Genomic DNA, 17,217 nt, shown 5'->3' with positions numbered 1-17,217 from the left:
GTAAGTCGCTGTTATGATCGCTGCTTAGCTGTCAAACACAGCAGAAGCAGCGATCATAACGTCGCTACATGTGCAGAGAGCAGGGAGCCGCGCTTAGCGCCGGCTCCTTGCTCTCCTAGGTACAGTACACATCGGGTTAATTAACCCGATGTGTGCTGCAGCTACATGTCAGTGCAGAGAGCAGGGAGCCGCGCGCACTGCTTAGCGCTGGCTCCTTGCTCTCCTTGCTACAGTATACATTGGGTTAATTACCCGATGTGTACTGCAGCCACATGTCACAGTGCAGGAGCCGGCACTGGCAGCAAGAGCGGAGGCTGGTAACCAGCGTAAACATCGGGTAACCAGGGAAAGGTCTTCCCTTGGTTACCCGATGTTTACGCTGGTTACAGCCAGGGCTGTGGAGTCGGAGTCGTGGAGTCTGAGTCGGAGTCGGAGCTCATTTTGGTGGAGTCGGAGTCGGTATAAAATGCACCGACTCCGACTCCTAAAATATATAATAAATTGGGGACAGGAGTGCAATGCAGAATGTGCTGAATATTTTACTAAATAATAACATTTAGTATAATGCTTATATTTAAGTGAAAAATTTATTGTAGTACAATGTGAACATCAGACATTTAATTGTTTTTATGATACAATAATCAAGATATTTGGATAGAACATAAAATATTTATTGGAATACAACTTTAGAACACAAAAAACTAATAAATTGTAAATATGTAATATATATACACACAGTGTATATACACACAAGATATATATGTAATCTACTGTATATTACATAGTGTATTACATATTTACAATTTATTACAGTTTTTTGTGTTCTAAAGTTGTATTCCAATAAATATATTTTATGTTCTATCCAAATATCTTGATTATCGTATCATAAAAATTATTAAATGTCTGATGTTCACATACACATATTCATGTACTACAATAAATTTTTCACCTAACTAAGCAATATATGTAGGAGCCGGAGTCGGAGCCGGAGTCGGAGTCGGTGCAAGAGAATTTGAGGAGTCGGAGTCGAAGGTTTGGCTTACCGACTCCACAGCCCTGGTTACAGCTTACCGCAGCTGCCAGTGCCGGCTCCTGATCGCTTCATTTCGTCGCTCTCTCGCTGTCACACACAGCGATGTGTGTGTTACAGCGGGAGAGTGACGACCAAAAAATGAAGCTGGACATTCAGCAACGACCGGCGACCTCACAGCAGGGGCCAGGTCGTTGCTGGATGTCACACACAGCGACCGCGACGGGACGTCGCTGCAACGTCACAGAAAATGGTGACGTAGAAGCGACGTCGTTGTTGTTGTCGCTGTGTGTGACACCAGCTTAAGGGACTATTTAAGTGCTTAGGAAGCCTTTGCAGGTGTTTTGTGGCAATTATTGTAATTTACTGAGATAAGGACTTTTGGGTTTCATTCGCTGTAAGCCATAATCCTCAACATTAACAGAAATAAACACTTGCAATAGATCACTCTGCCTGTAATGACTGTATAACATATGCATTTCCCTTTTTGTATTGGATTACTGGCATAAAGTAACTTTTTGATGATATTCTAAATTATTGAGATGCACTTGTATTCTGCACATCATTTTTACCTGTATCCAGGATATGTGCTTACTGCACTGCAATATAATGGATCATCTCTGGCTCTTGACACATGGGGAGGGGGTGGTGTCAACATCTTTTACTTAAACTTACTGATTATATATAAAGACACTTAAATTTTTAAACTTAAATTTTTTTTTTTTAAAAGAAAGTGTTGTACATGTTTCTTTTTACTAAATCATATATCATGGGACACTGTCACAAAAAGTAACTTCAGGCATATTATTGTGCCCTTACATGAATCTGTCAGTATGGCTTTAATTCTATTTCCTGTGTGTTGAAGACAATCTACTCTATTTTCAGTCTCAATATCTCCCGGTCAAGCACAGAATGACGCCTGCGCTTCCTTACTTATGTGTAAGTGGCTTCTAGAAGTAATGTGCTGACTTTCAAATGCCAGCTTATACTGGAAATGTTAGCGGGTTTCCGGTCTAAGAAGCAGTCTTAACTGCAGACTGGCAAATCATGATGGTGTCACGATTCCTCCCAAGTCACGATTTCCCTGCATTCCTTGTATGAGTGCATGGTCATGTGAACACGTGTATGCAATTTGTATGTTTTATCACTCGCCTGCCACTCTCATCTGTCTTTTCTGAATAATAGAGAATTCAGAGTCTAGTAGGCACGTGACTGGATACAATTTGCATACTTGTGGTCATGAGACCGCCCATCTGCATAGGGAATACAGGGGAATCCTTACAGTGTGTGAATCACACAAGGTCACGGTTCGACAGTCTGCAGTCGCTTCTTAGACAGGACAACCCCTTAAAGTAAAAGTTATGTTTTTGTGACTGTCCCTTTCTAATAGGATATTTTCCTTTTTTGCTAAACTTTTTTTTTTTTTTCTTCTATTTTTGTATCAAACTGTACTTGCAAAATGACATGCCATCTTGTTAAATGGCTAAACTTGATGGTATATGTTTTTAATATAAACTTTTGTTTTGTATTCGTCCTTTTACTCTTTTTTTTTTTTTTTTTTTTAATTTGATTGTAGGATTGACCTCAAGCTGAACAAGAAGCCAAGATCAGTAAGTATTAATAGTTAAAATTCACTTGAATTAGTTTGATATTGTATTAATAATTATTATTTATTTTTATTATTTTTTATCAATACTACTAATAATAATAGTATTATTAGTATATTTTTTTTTTTTTTGTGTAAAGGTTCAAACATTTTTAGCAGCTGAGGTGTTGCAATACTCGGCCTGTTGAAAAAAATCATTATTATTTACTTTGAGAGCCAGATAAAAATAGGAAGGGCATCGATGCATTTTTTTTTTTTTTCTCCAGCCACAACATGTGAGGTTAGTATCACTTTCATTACAACATCAAGTTTACTCAAATTAGTTGATGCAATAATTGAATACATTCCACATCAAAAACTTCAGTGGCGACCAAAAGTTTTGCAATTTATTTTTATTTATTTTTTTTTCTTGTGTGATTACTCCTGTCTGGTTGTTGTGATTTTCTCCTGGTGATTTTTAGTAAAGCGGAAGCAAATGGTTTGACATTGTTTTATCCCCTGGTATCCATAAAAATCCTGTACAGATTTCACATGAAATGAACAAAATATGTGGTCAAAGGGAGTTTCCAAACTGTGGTGCAACAGCTAAGAGCCGTAGGCTTGAATGCACGACGTCCAGTTAAGATACCTTTCATCTCTGCAAATAACCGGAAGGTCCAACTTGAGTTTGCCAAAGAACACAGCCAATAAAAAGAGACAGATTAATCTAATGTGTTGTGCGCAGATTAATCCAGGTTCCGTCTGTTTGGTAGTGATGGCAAGCACTATATTTACCGCCCAATTAGAAAACTTAATGATGTAAGGTACCAAACACCTACAGTGAAACATGGTGGTGGCAATGTCATGGTTTGGGGCTGCTTCTCTGCATCTGCCATTGGCCTTCTGCATAGAATTAATGGAAATATGAATTCTACCATGTACAATGATATATTGTAGAATGTAATGCTGCCATATTCTAAAAGCAAAGTAGGCAGAGGCTAGAAATTCCAGCAAGGCAATGATCCTAAGCACACATCCAATTTAGTGAAGAAAAAAAAAAAGCTAGCAAAGAAAAATTACGATGAATTAACAAGATCTCTTAAGATGTTTTGAATACCCTAGCGACTTTAATGTCCTGTCGGTGTAGTGCAGTCATTAAAGCAAGAGGTTATACTACAAAATACTAAGTTATGGCATTGTAAACCGTTAATTCCTCTCTCTGTTGTGATCAGTACATAGCATGTGCAAAACTTTTGCAGTCAGTGTTTTTTTTAATGAAATGACCAGACCTATATTGAAAAGAATGTTGGTTAAAATTAACGTCTTGCCTGATGACCACTTCATACACTTTGAATTCACCAAGAAAATGGTATCACAACAACCAGACATAAGTAATCACACTTTTACAATTTAAATACAAAAACGTTTGGTCACTACTGTACATTTTAGTATTTTGTATGACCTCCATGATTTTTAAGGACCGCACCAAGTCTTCTAGACATGGAATGAATAAGTTGGTGACCTTTTGTAACCTCTTTCTAGTCTTCAAGTACGATCTCTTTTAAAGCTGAATGCTGGATGGAGAGTGACCACTTACCGTATTTTTCGCTTTATAAGACGCACCTGATTTATAAGACGCACCCCCAAATTTGGTGAAGGAAAAGAATTTTTTTTTATTCTTAATGTTAAATGGGGTCCGTCTTATGATGCCAGTGTCTGCCTAACAAATAATATAGGGTATTGTCCCTCATAGCCCCTAATCCTAAAATTAGACCCCTTAATCTGGATATGGCCCCTTTATATTGAATATAGCCCCCTATTGCGGGCAAACACGTCCCCTATTGCGGGCAAACACGTCCCCTATTGCGGGCAAACACGTCCCCTATTGCGGGCAAACACGTCCCCTATTGCGGGCAAACACGTCCCCTATGCTGCCCATAGTAAAATAAAAAACGCTTTACTTACCTTCTCCAGCACTGTCCTCCCTCGTGTCTCCCTCCGTGCTCCTAAGCTCCTGCATTTCCTGGTTCTTGCTGCCGGTCATGTGATCAGCACAGCAGAGTGACATCTCTGCGTACCTAATCACAGCGGCAGCAGGGAGACAGGGGAGACACGCTGGAGGAGGTAAGTAAATTTTTTTGTTTTTATTTTACTATGGGCAGCAGCATGGGGGGCCATATCTAACACAGGGGGTGGCATGTGCCATCAAAGGGGGGCGCAGTCACATATAATATGCGCCGCTTCCTCAGCCAATCACCGCGGTGCGGTTTCAGCACCACGGTGATCGGCAGCGCATATTATATGAGCGGGAGCAGGAGATCTCCTGCTGCCTCCTGCAGCCTTCACCAGCCTCCAGCACCGCTCCAGAGCTGCCCCCACCTCCCCTGGGCCCTGCAGTATATAATCCCTATATTCGGATTAGAAGACGCACCCCCTACTTTCCCCCAAAATTTGGGGGAACAAAAGTGCGTCTTTTAAAGCGAAAAATACGGTATATCTTCACAATTCCCCATAAATGTTTGGCTTCCGATCAGGAGACATACTTGGCCACTGAATCACTTTCACAGAAATTCTTCAGAAATGTAACATTGGCCTTAGAATAGTGTTTTGAATCAATTTTATGTCTTTAAATGTGTAAATCTAGCAAGGGAGTTGATGGTAGAATCTTCCCTTACAATGTAGAGCATCACATCTCTGAATTCATGATGCCATCTATGAAATACCTTATTTGACCTATCGCATTTACCGTATTTTTCGGACCATAAGACGCACTTTTTTTTCCCCCAAATGTTGGGGGAAAGTTGGGGGTGCGTCTTATGGTCTGACTATAGGGCTGCGGCTGGGAATGAGGGTGCTGCAGGTCATCGGGGGCACGAGCAGGCAGCAGCAGCGCCTGCCGTGACCACGTGGGCCCGCTCATTACATATCCACGCCCATCCTCCCGCCCATCTCTCAGCGCTGAAGCCGGCACTGACAGGTGGGCGGAAGGATGAGCGGGGACGCGCGCATAGTAAAGAGCCGGCCGCATGATCACCCCTGGCAATTACAGCCTGGAGTGATCATGTGCGGCTGTATTCACTGCCCCCCGCGCGTCATTACCAGCGCGGGGTGCAGTGAATCAGTACACTCACCCGTCCCCGTGTGTGGAGCTGTCCCCCTGCTGCACGCGATGTCTTCCTGTCTGTGCCGGTCAGCTGATCTGTGCTGGTCAGCTGATCGGCACAGACAGGAAGACATCGCGATGCAGCAGGGGAACGGCCACACACACACACACACACACACACACACACACACACACACACACACACACACACACACACGTCAGTGGCGCACAGAGGAAGATGATCGGCTGCAGGGAGTGAGGAAAAGGTGAGTATAAACGTTTATTTTTTTTTCTCTGTGCTATAGGATACAGGCCATATAGCAGGATGGGAGTATATGAGCAGGCTGGATGGGGGGGTATGTGAACAGGCTGGATGGGGGGGGGTATGTGAACAGGCTGGATGGGGGGGGTATGTGAACAGGCTGGATGGGGGGGGTATGTGAACAGGCTGGATGGGGGGGGTATGTGAACAGGCTGGATGGGGGGGGTATGTGAACAGGCTGGATGGGGGGGGGGTATGTGAACAGGCTGGATGGGGGGGGGTATGTGAACAGGCTGGATGGGGGGGTATGTGAACAGGCTGGATGGGGGGGGGGTATGTGAACAGGCTGGATGGGGGGGGGTATGTGAACAGGCTGGATGGGGGGGGGGTATGTGAACAGGCTGGATGGGGGGGGGGGTATGTGAACAGGCTGGATGGGGGGGGGGGTATGTGAACAGGCTGGATGGGGGGGGGGTATGTGAACAGGCTGGATGGGGGGGTATGTGAACAGGCTGGATGGGGGGGGTATGTGAACAGGCTGGATGGGGGGGGGGGGGGGTATGTGAACAGGCTGGATGGGGGGGGTATGTGAACAGGCTGGATGGGGGGGGGGTATGTGAACAGGCTGGATGGGGGGGGGGTATGTGAACAGGCTGGATGGGGGGGGGGGTATGTGAACAGGCTGGATGGGGGGGGGGTATGTGAACAGGCTGGATGGGGGGGGGGTATGTGAACAGGCTGGATGGGGGGGGGGTATGTGAACAGGCTGGATGGGGGGGGGTATGTGAACAGGCTGGATGGGGGGGGGGTATGTGAACAGGCTGGATGGGGGGGGTATGTGAACAGGCTGGATGGGGGGGGGGGGGGGTATGTGAACAGGCTGGATGGGGGGGGGGGTATGTGAACAGGCTGGATGGGGGGGGGTATGTGAACAGGCTGGATGGGGGGGGGTATGTGAACAGGCTGGATGGGGGGGGGGGGGTATGTGAACAGGCTGGATGGGGGGGGGGGGTATGTGAACAGGCTGGATGGGGGGGGTATGTGAACAGGCTGGATGGGGGGGGTATGTGAACAGGCTGGATGGGGGGGGTATGTGAACAGGCTGGATGGGGGGGGTATGTGAACAGGCTGGATGGGGGGGGTATGTGAACAGGCTGGATGGGGGGGGGGGGGGTATGTGAACAGGCTGGATGGGGGGGGGTATGTGAACAGGCTGGATGGGGGGGTATGTGAACAGGCTGGATGGGGGGGGGTATGTGAACAGGCTGGATGGGGGGGGGGTATGTGAACAGGCTGGATGGGGGGGGGGTATGTGAACAGGCTGGATGGGGGGGGATATGTGAACAGGCTGGATGGGGGGGGGGTATGTGAACAGGCTGGATGGGGGGGGGGGTATGTGAACAGGCTGGATGGGGGGGGGGTATGTGAACAGGCTGGATGGGGGGGGGGGTATGTGAACAGGCTGGATGGGGGGGGGGGTATGTGAACAGGCTGGATGGGGGGGGGTATGTGAACAGGCTGGATGGGGGGGGGTATGTGAACAGGCTGGATGGGGGGGGGTATGTGAACAGGCTGGATGGGGGGGGGGTATGTGAACAGGCTGGATGGGGGGGGTATGTGAACAGGCTGGATGGGGGGGGTATGTGAACAGGCTGGATGGGGGGGGTATGTGAACAGGCTGGATGGGGGGGGTATGTGAACAGGCTGGATGGGGGGGGTATGTGAACAGGCTGGATGGGGGGGGTATGTGAACAGGCTGGATGGGGGGGGGGGGTATGTGAACAGGCTGGATGGGGGGGGGGGGGTATGTGAACAGGCTGGATGGGGGGGGTATGTGAACAGGCTGGATGGGGGGGGGGGGTATGTGAACAGGCTGGATGGGGGGGGGTATGTGAACAGGCTGGATGGGGGGGGGGTATGTGAACAGGCTGGATGGGGGGGGGTATGTGAACAGGCTGGATGGGGGGGGGGTATGTGAACAGGCTGGATGGGGGGGGGGTATGTGAACAGGCTGGATGGGGGGGGGGGTATGTGAACAGGCTGGATGGGGGGGGGTATGTGAACAGGCTGGATGGGGGGGTATGTGAACAGGCTGGATGGGGGGGGTATGTGAACAGGCTGGATGGGGGGGGGGGGGTATGTGAACAGGCTGGATGGGGGGGGGGGGTATGTGAACAGGCTGGATGGGGGGGGGGTATGTGAACAGGCTGGATGGGGGGGGGTATGTGAACAGGCTGGATGGGGGGGGGGGGGTATGTGAACAGGCTGGATGGGGGGGGGGGGGTATGTGAACAGGCTGGATGGGGGGGGGTATGTGAACAGGCTGGATGGGGGGGGTATGTGAACAGGCTGGATGGGGGGGGTATGTGAACAGGCTGGATGGGGGGGGTATGTGAACAGGCTGGATGGGGGGGGTGGGGTATGTGAACAGGCTGGATGGGGGGGGTATGTGAACAGGCTGGATGGGGGGGTATGTGAACAGGCTGGATGGGGGGGGGGGTATGTGAACAGGCTGGATGGGGGGGGGGTATGTGAACAGGCTGGATGGGGGGGGGTATGTGAACAGGCTGGATGGGGGGGGGGTATGTGAACAGGCTGGATGGGGGGGGGGTATGTGAACAGGCTGGATGGGGGGGGGGTATGTGAACAGGCTGGATGGGGGGGGGGTATGTGAACAGGCTGGATGGGGGGGGGTATGTGAACAGGCTGGATGGGGGGGGGTATGTGAACAGGCTGGATGGGGGGGGGGTATGTGAACAGGCTGGATGGGGGGGGGGTATGTGAACAGGCTGGATGGGGGGGGGTATGTGAACAGGCTGGATGGGGGGGGTATGTGAACAGGCTGGATGGGGGGGGGGGGGGTATGTGAACAGGCTGGATGGGGGGGGGGGGGGTATGTGAACAGGCTGGATGGGGGGGGGGGTATGTGAACAGGCTGGATGGGGGGGGGGGGGTGTATGTGAACAGGATGGATGGGGGTTTATAGCAGGATCATATACAAGGCAGGAGGATCATTACCAGGATGGGGTACCTTAGTAGAGAATTTGGGGACATTACCCCCATAACAGTGTCAGCAGCAGATCCTCACCCCATAACAGTGTGTCATGACCACATTTTTTGCTTAAAGTTTTATTTTCCCATTTTCCTCCTCTAAAACCAGGGTGCGTCTTATAGTCCGGTGCGTCTTATAGTCCTAAAAATACGGTAACATTTATTTAAGTAATGAAGTCCAAAAATAGAAAAAAAATTATACCTTTCTGAAAGGGAATTTATTAACGGATATCTCCTATGGAGTGTTTAGACTATATAGCACTGCATATAGATACATGCCATGTAAATTAATGGAATTAATCAAATACCAAGAAATTTGTTTAATCAATTTTGTATTACATGGTAGTGCTTTAACTTTATTGGTTGACTGTACTGATTATTATGTACAAATACTGATCTACAGCCAATCATATACTGGATATGAATGCACTATATGAGAGCACTTTAATGGAGACCTGGGGATCCTTTAGTCATGTGGTGTTATTCCCAATCATGATACACTGATTGTACTCATACAGATTGTATTGACCGCACTGCCCTGTGTTCTTCCTTGTGGATGTTTTTAATAGAAGAAGCTGTGGAAAAATAAAGCGCAATAGGGTCTTACCCTTGTATGTAGGGGTATAGGATGGGGGAGCAATACTACTCACCAAATGTGGTTGTGAGAGTCCCAACCACTGTAATCTCACGTAAAATTTGACCACGGCAGCAGCAACCCAAAGCGGCAGATAACAGAGAGGTAGAAACCGGGTTCTTCAAAGCCGCGCCAATGATCACCAGCCAAAGGATCAGATCAATGAAGCTTTATTGTTGCATCAGTCTACGCGTTTCAGGAGCCCTGCTCCCTTCCTCAGGACCATCAGATACAAGCATACATCAAATCTACCTTTGATTTGATGTATGCTTGTATCTGATGGTCCTGAGGAAGGGAGCAGGGCTCCTGAAACGCGTAGACCGATGCAACAATAAAGCTTCATTGATCTGATCCTTTGGCTGGTGATCATTGTCGCGGCTTTGAAGAACCCGGTTTCTACCTCTGTTATTTGTGGATGTTTTTAGAAACACTTCTGTGCTGTGTGCACTGGCTTCGTAAATAAAAATGTATATTATTTGCATAATTTTGTGTCTATTTTTGGACTTTATTACTTTAATTGTTGAATGCTATAGGTCAAATATAGGTTATAAGATTCCAATGGGGATCTTAGTGAGTACTTATATAGCATAATAAATAATCTGGTGATTTCAATTTGCGCTTCTTTTTCTTTAGCTAAATGCAGTGAACTTGCATGTTTCGTTTTTTTTTCTGACCCTGCACATTAGCAGAAGCTTTTGCTTAGGCTAGTTTCACACATCCAGCTTTTCGCTGAATTCGGCGGACTCCAGTACAGTGATACGGTACAATGGCAGCGTGGCAACTTCCGGGTCACATGCTCCGGTCACATGACAGTATGTGACTGGCGCTTGTTGCCCTGCCATTGTACTGTTTACACTGTACCGCAGTGCGCCGAATCCGGCGAAAAGCTGGATGTGTGAAACTAGCCTAAGGTGTTTTACTTCCATGGTTGGCCTGGACATCTGTTAGATGGTTGCAGTTGTTTCTTAGTTACATTTTTTTTTTTTATCTGACTTTCGCTACAGTTTTCTGACTGATAAGTAAAGCTTTGTTGATCTTTTTGTAGCCTGCACCTTTCTTGTGTAAGGCCCTGTGCGCACTAGAAAATGGAATTTTCTTAAAATTCCGCAGGCTCTGAAAGATTACCGCACCCGCGGAAAAAAACGCACCGAAATCCGCATGCGTTTTGGTGCGGTTTTTCCGCGGGTTGGTACATATGTTTTAATGCATTCAATGCAATAAAGCACATAGAAGGAAAAAAAGATGGATAGATGATAGATAGATAGATGGATAGACAGACAAATAATTATAATGGATAGATAAATAGAAGGATAGATAGCTAGATAATGGATGGATGGAGAGATGGCTGGATGATAGATAAATAAATAGATTATGGATGGATAGATAGATAATCAATAGATGAAGGACAGATCAGTCAATAGAGTCCCTGTGAGGACACAGTGCATTTCTCCCGAGCAGTAGTGTGTTCACATTACCGACCATGAGAAATGACCTGTAATTACCTCTGCAGGCTCGTAACGAGCCTGCATTGAGTATGTCAGTCGCGGCTGGATGCAAGAGTCGTGGGACGCCAGAGCTGTGTTGGGAGGGATTAATAGTGTTTTTTTGTTTTATTTTTTCAGGGGGTGTGTTTATTCACTATACTTACGGGTTAATCATGAAAGCTGTCTCAGACTCTGCCATGATTAAAGGGAACCTGTCATCAGAAATTTCGCCCAAAAGCTAAAAGATTCCCCCTCTGCAGCTCCTGGGCTGCATTCTAGGAAGGTCCCTGTTATTATTGTGCCCCCTGTGAGACCAAAATAAAGCCTTTATAAAGTTCTACCTTTTTGTATGCAGCTTCTGTAAATCCGTCACGGGGGCGGGCTTTCTGCCGTCCGTTATTCTGCCTCCTGGTCCTGTATGCCGCCCCCATCGCTCCTTTCCATATCTGATGCACCGCCCACTGCTCCAGCCATCCCCGCGCATGCCCAGTGCCAGTCTCACGGGACTGAGCAGTGTGACCGCTGGTGACGTGTGCACAGGCAAGTGATTATGGACGGGGCTGTGACTGTTATCAGCAAGTACCCGGCCATAATCTCGTGAGCGCGCAAACCTCTCCAGCATTCACACTGAACTCAGTGTAGATGCTAGACTGTATGGGCTGCTTCCAGGGATGACGTCCCTTTGTCATGTGATAGGGGCGTGTTCGAAAAACTATCACATGACAAAGGGACGTCATCCCTGGAAGCAGCCCATACAGTCTAGCATCTACACTGAGTTCAGTGTGAATGCTGGTGAGGTTTGCGCGCTCAAGAGATTATGGCCGGGTACTTGCTGATAACAGTCACAGCCCCGTCCATAATCACTTGCCTGTGCACACGTCACCAGCGGTCAAACTGCTCAGTCCTGTGAGACTGGCACTGGGCATGCGCGGGGATGGCTGGAGCAGTGGGCGGTGCATCAGATATGGAAAGGAGCGATGGGGGCGGCATACAGGACCAGGAGGCAGAATAACGGACGGCAGAAAGCCCGCCCCCGTGACGGATTTACAGAAGCTGCATACAAAAAGGTAGAACTTTATAAAGGCTTTATTTTGGTCTCACAGGGGGCACAATAATAACAGGGACCTTCCTAGAATGCAGCCCAGGAGCTGCAGAGGGGGAATCTTTTAGCTTTTGGGCGAAATTTCTGATGACAGGTTCCCTTTAAGCCTGAATTTAGTGGCAGCGATCCGCTGCCGTTTGTGTCTGTGTGTTAGTGTGATTTGTGTGTGTGTGTGTTTACTCTGCTCCGCTTCCTCTTCCTGTCATAATGACATCACTTCCCTGCAAACCGCAGGGCAGCGATGAACATTATGTCCCGAAACCGCGAAATACCGCAGGTAATAACGCAGAAAAACGCAATGAACCGCACAGAATTTGCTGCCTGCGTTATTCCCTGCGGAATTTCACGATTACATTGCAGTCAGGGGAGTGAAATCCCGCAGCGACGTGCGGAAAAGAAGTGACATGCAATTGTTTTTGCTGCGGGAATCCCACAGCAAAACATGCAGCTGTCAAAATCCGCCCAGTGCGCACAGGATTTTATTTTTCCCATAGGATTTGCTGGTGAATCACAGATGTTATGAACATTTATCTTCCATGTGGTGCCATTGTTTTTAGCATGAAATTAAGGGTTTTTCTTTATTTAACATCCTTTTGATCGTGAACTCTGCTGGACACCTATTTTATGAATAATTAGACAAACCTTGGTTAAATTCTAGTTATTTAGAATATTGAAATCTAAACTTTAGCTTTGCTCCTAACATTTTCATTGGAGTGTACTTCTTTTTGCAACATGGTGTTATAGGAATATGTTAGGAAAATTTACTTTTTTGGGGAATTTTACTTTTTTGGGGTGTCCAAAATAACAATTCTTGTTTTGGGATCAATAGCCCACATTTGTGAAGTATTTTTGTAGTATGATGGCTCATAGAAAATGTTGCTTCTGAAAGGAAACCAGAGCTTTAGTGACAAATCTGTTGGGGGTATACGCATTCATGAGCATTGTTCTTACACTTTTTTTTTTGCGCTGTGTAGACTTGTGTTAGACAACTATTTTGCATTTACTTTATATGGCTAGGTTTTCTCATCAAAGACAAACACTTTAACAGAGTGGCTTATCCCAGTCACATTCATTTATAGCTGACCTCTGATACAATGGTATGTATGACCAATTGCTATGATAGCAAGGCCTTTTAATGCAATTTCCTTGGTTTTCTCAATACACTATATTAGGGCAGCTAGAGAGTCACCGTGAATGTGAATATACCCAATTATGTGATTATTCTTCATAAATCTTTTGAACTCAGATTTCGGTTGACTCAAAACAAGAAGCCAATTGACCTACTTAGTTAACGAGCTTATTACTACGTCACAGTTTCCGGGTCGTTGTTAAATCATTATGAAAATGACTGACCTCTCACCAACAGCTTTAGTAACGATGGAGCGACCTGTATAACGATCTCGATGGTCGTTGGGACCCTGTCACACAGCAGCTATGTAACAATTCTGACCTCGAATAGGGGCGTAGTGTTTGACGCTGTAAGCCACGTAGGCGTGCATATGCGTCGCCTTTTCCACACCCCTCTGCTCCTATTGGTGGCCAATACTGTGTTCTGATTAGGTGGCCGGCCTAGAAGCCAACTTTGTATCGCTTCATCCCTTGTCCCTTTTTCAGTCTTGCTTTGAGGATAGAACCTGCGACTCCACCCGGACTGATTCGTACTATGTTCCTGGTTGCTTGCTTGCTTTTCGGATTAAAGCTGCATCTGCACCCGGATTCATCCCTTCTTCATTCCTGAGTGTTTGCTTACTGTTCTCAGCGCCAACCAATCGGTGCAGCGGGGGCGCGGAAAAGGTGACGCTACTACACGCCTACGTGTCACACTTTAAGTTCTCATCTAGGTCATTAACGAGATCGTTGGTAGGTGTCAAATATACAGATCCATCCTACCCAGCAGGACTCCAACGAGCCAAAAATGGCCCAGGACATTCAGCAATGGTCTCACAACAGTGGGCGGATTGTTGGTACGTGTCAAACATAACGAGATCGCTGGTGAAGTCGTTGTTTCATCACAAACTGTGACGTAGCAGCAATGTCGTTAGCGATCTCGTTATGTGTGAATGAAGTGGCTTTTAGTGTGAGTGAGCACTGAGTGCATACATAGAATGTGCAGCTTTTTGATTAAAACCTTTAAAGGGAACTTGTCAGGTTCCTTATGCCCTCAAAGCCGTCAGCATTTACATGTCAAAATTCCCATCCTAACCAGCTTGACATGACCTAATTTTCTAAAGTCATACTTTAAAAAAAGCGTGTATTACCTGTTTTTCGCATGCTAATTAGGCCTTTGACTAGTGGAAGAAGTATTAGTTTCCCCAGACTAGTCGGCCCTCTTTCCATGTTGTTACACCCCTATGGGTGTGATAACATGATTTACAGAAGCTGGCGTCATCGCTGATCCTGGAAATCTTGTATTTTGTGCATGGGTGTGCCTCATGTCAGCAGCATTAGTGTGCCTCAGAAGCCGGGTCTACACGTCCTGTCCTCAGAGGCTCATATGGATCTGGAAAAACAGCTTTTGCATGTTCGATTATGCGCAGTTTGCCTTTCTGAGGCCGGGACGTGTATACCCGGCTCTTCAGGCACCTTAACACTGCCGACATGAGGTGCGATGACTCCAACTCCTGTAAATTATCAACCCCACTGGAGTGTAAGAACCTGGAAAATTGCCGACTAGTCTCTGGGTATCTAACGCCCCTTCCACTAGTCAAAGGCCTAATTGGGCATATGAAAAATGGAGGTAATGCTTTTTTAAGGGTTGAATTTAGAGTTATGTTATATCGGGCTGGTTAGGAAGGGAATTTTGACATGCAGATGTAAATGCTGCTGGGTTGGAGGGCATAAGAAAGAAACCTGACAGGCTTTTTTTTTTTTTTTTTTTTTTTATTTAAATTTGTTTCTAGAATTCATGAAATGTATTAATCACATTCTTCTTTATTTAGGATTATTAATGTGGCTCCATCCTGAACATAGAAAAAAGCTTCAGAAGAATAAATTATTTCTTCATTCAAGATTTCCATTACTTGTTCAAGACAGGACTAAAGAAATTTGTTTCTGTATTAAAAGAAAAAAAAAAAAAAGACTGAAGGTTCTTCAGAGACGTGGTTTTAATTCTGGATTTAAACTGTTGTTTGCAAGTATATAAGTCCCAGTTCTTCTGCAATGGTATACCTACAGTGGAAAGTCAAGTAGTGTGGCCTTGATTGATATCTGTAGGGGGTTTTCCCCAAGACTGACACTATCACCCATTCATAGGAAATAATTTATGGACCCCCCAGCGATACCAAGAACTGGGTTCTGCAAAGTCTCATCTGAATGGACCAGAAGGGGAGCAAGTGAATCTTGGTTACATTTTATTCTGACAAATGGCCAAGTACAGCCATAGCTATATCCTGCAGTGCCATACACAGTGAATGGTGCAAAGAAGTCAAACAGTAGCTTACTCCTTTTTTTTTTTTTTTTTTTTTAATGGATAAGGAGACCTTTTAGTCTTTAAGAAAATCCCTTTAAGAATGGTGAAACATTTAGAGTGATTTCAGTGTCTCTTCCATTCTCAGCCCATTGCAGAATTTCTTCATGTTTTAAAAGCATTTTCTTTCCAGGAGTGCATTGTACTCTGACTACAGCTGGTCTGCCTCTGCCCTGAAGAAGGATATAACAGAGGTGACCACAGCATTTGTACAACTAAGGCCCCATTAACATTACACAACGTCACTCCATTTAACATCTACTGTTGAAATCTCTCCAACACTAACATTAGAGGCTGTGACATATGAGTTGATATGGCATGAGGTATCCATTCAACTGATACCATTGTAGACTATGGGGCATCCATTTACAGAAACAGTACCCCATAGGCTATTATGACATCCAGTTAACTGATGCCTCATTAAACCTTATTAGATGTGGGTTTTTTTGTTGTTTTTTTTTTTTTCCTCATTGTATTCTGCAGGATGTAATAGTTTCGTCTATCACCCCATAGATATTTTTTTTTTCTTGTACTTTAGAAGCTTTACCAGCATACATTATAAATGTAAGAAAAAAAGTGTGATGTGAATAGGGCAAATGTGGATGAAATAACCCCCAACTGCTCCCACCCCTTGATATGGTCTTGCATTTCCATTCTTTAGTGATTGTTTTTTCTGGTTTCCATTACACAATATTTTCTGATTAGACTCCTCATTTGGCCAGGGCTGTGAGCATTAGAATCTGATTCCACAAAGCGGGACTAGTACTTACACTTGTACCTATCTGGCACATGTTAATGTGACGCAGTGTGAATATTTAGAGTAAATGCAGTAGGGATTCGATATTTTTTTTTTTTTTTTTTTTTTTTAATTGTGAATGTGTACATATATATATACTTTTTTTTTATTTTTTCTTGTTCATTTAGACCAATATGCTGTTTGCTAATAAAATACATTACCACAGTGACGGAATGTTGGCCAGATGAGGCTAATCAATTAATCAATAAAACGTTGACAAAGGAATTCACACTATATAAAGTGTTTTTTCTTATAAGTCTAAGTGCACACGTTCAGGATTTGCGGCTCAGAATTTGGCTGCAAATCCCGACGTGTTGGCAAGAAATATTGTAAAGGAAATGCAGCACTCCTGGAGGTAGTTGGTGTTTGGATAGGGTCCTACCTCGAGTTGAGCAAGTACCTAACTAGTTATCCTAACGAGCACTGTCTAATACTTGTGTATTCATTCTGCATAGCGTGTGCAATGCAAGTCAGTGGGGAAAACTCACAAAGTAACGAGTAACCTGAATACCGTACTATTTGCTACTCGCACGAATAGTACAGCATTTGGGTTACTTGTTACTTTGCGAGTATTCCCCCATTGACTTGCATTGTACACGCTGTTGGAAACAAATACACAAATATTAGACTGTGCTCATTACGAATACAGCAAGTAGGAATAGTTAGTTAGGTATTCGCTCTACTTTAATCCTACCCCATAGAAA

At 45.5% G+C, this 17,217-nt stretch overlaps 1 protein-coding gene across 4 annotated transcripts in view; it reads left to right on the top strand.

Moving 5' to 3' along the window:
* Positions 1–16,993, top strand: part of MEAF6 (MYST/Esa1 associated factor 6) — a 61,157-nt gene extending 44,164 nt beyond the window's left edge. For 2 of the 4 annotated variants that reach the window (XR_012750218.1, XR_012750219.1), the window contains 3 exons: positions 1,916–1,969; positions 2,607–2,640; positions 15,191–16,993. Coding sequence is in view for 2 of the 4 variants with exons in the window: in XM_075334077.1 (XP_075190192.1) it covers positions 2,607–2,640; positions 15,191–15,199 (43 nt within the window). In the remaining 2 variants the exon portion in view is untranslated. The remainder of the gene's footprint in view (positions 1–1,915; positions 1,970–2,606; positions 2,641–15,190) is intronic. The other 2 variants (XM_075334077.1, XM_075334078.1) reach the window with 1 other exon arrangement.
* Positions 16,994–17,217: the final 224 nt, after the last annotated feature.

The sequence above is a fragment of the Anomaloglossus baeobatrachus genome, chromosome 2, assembly GCF_048569485.1.
Source record: "Anomaloglossus baeobatrachus isolate aAnoBae1 chromosome 2, aAnoBae1.hap1, whole genome shotgun sequence".
In the NCBI taxonomy this organism is placed as follows: Eukaryota; Metazoa; Chordata; class Amphibia; order Anura; family Aromobatidae; genus Anomaloglossus; species Anomaloglossus baeobatrachus.
This window is presented reverse-complemented; position numbering and strand designations above follow the sequence as displayed.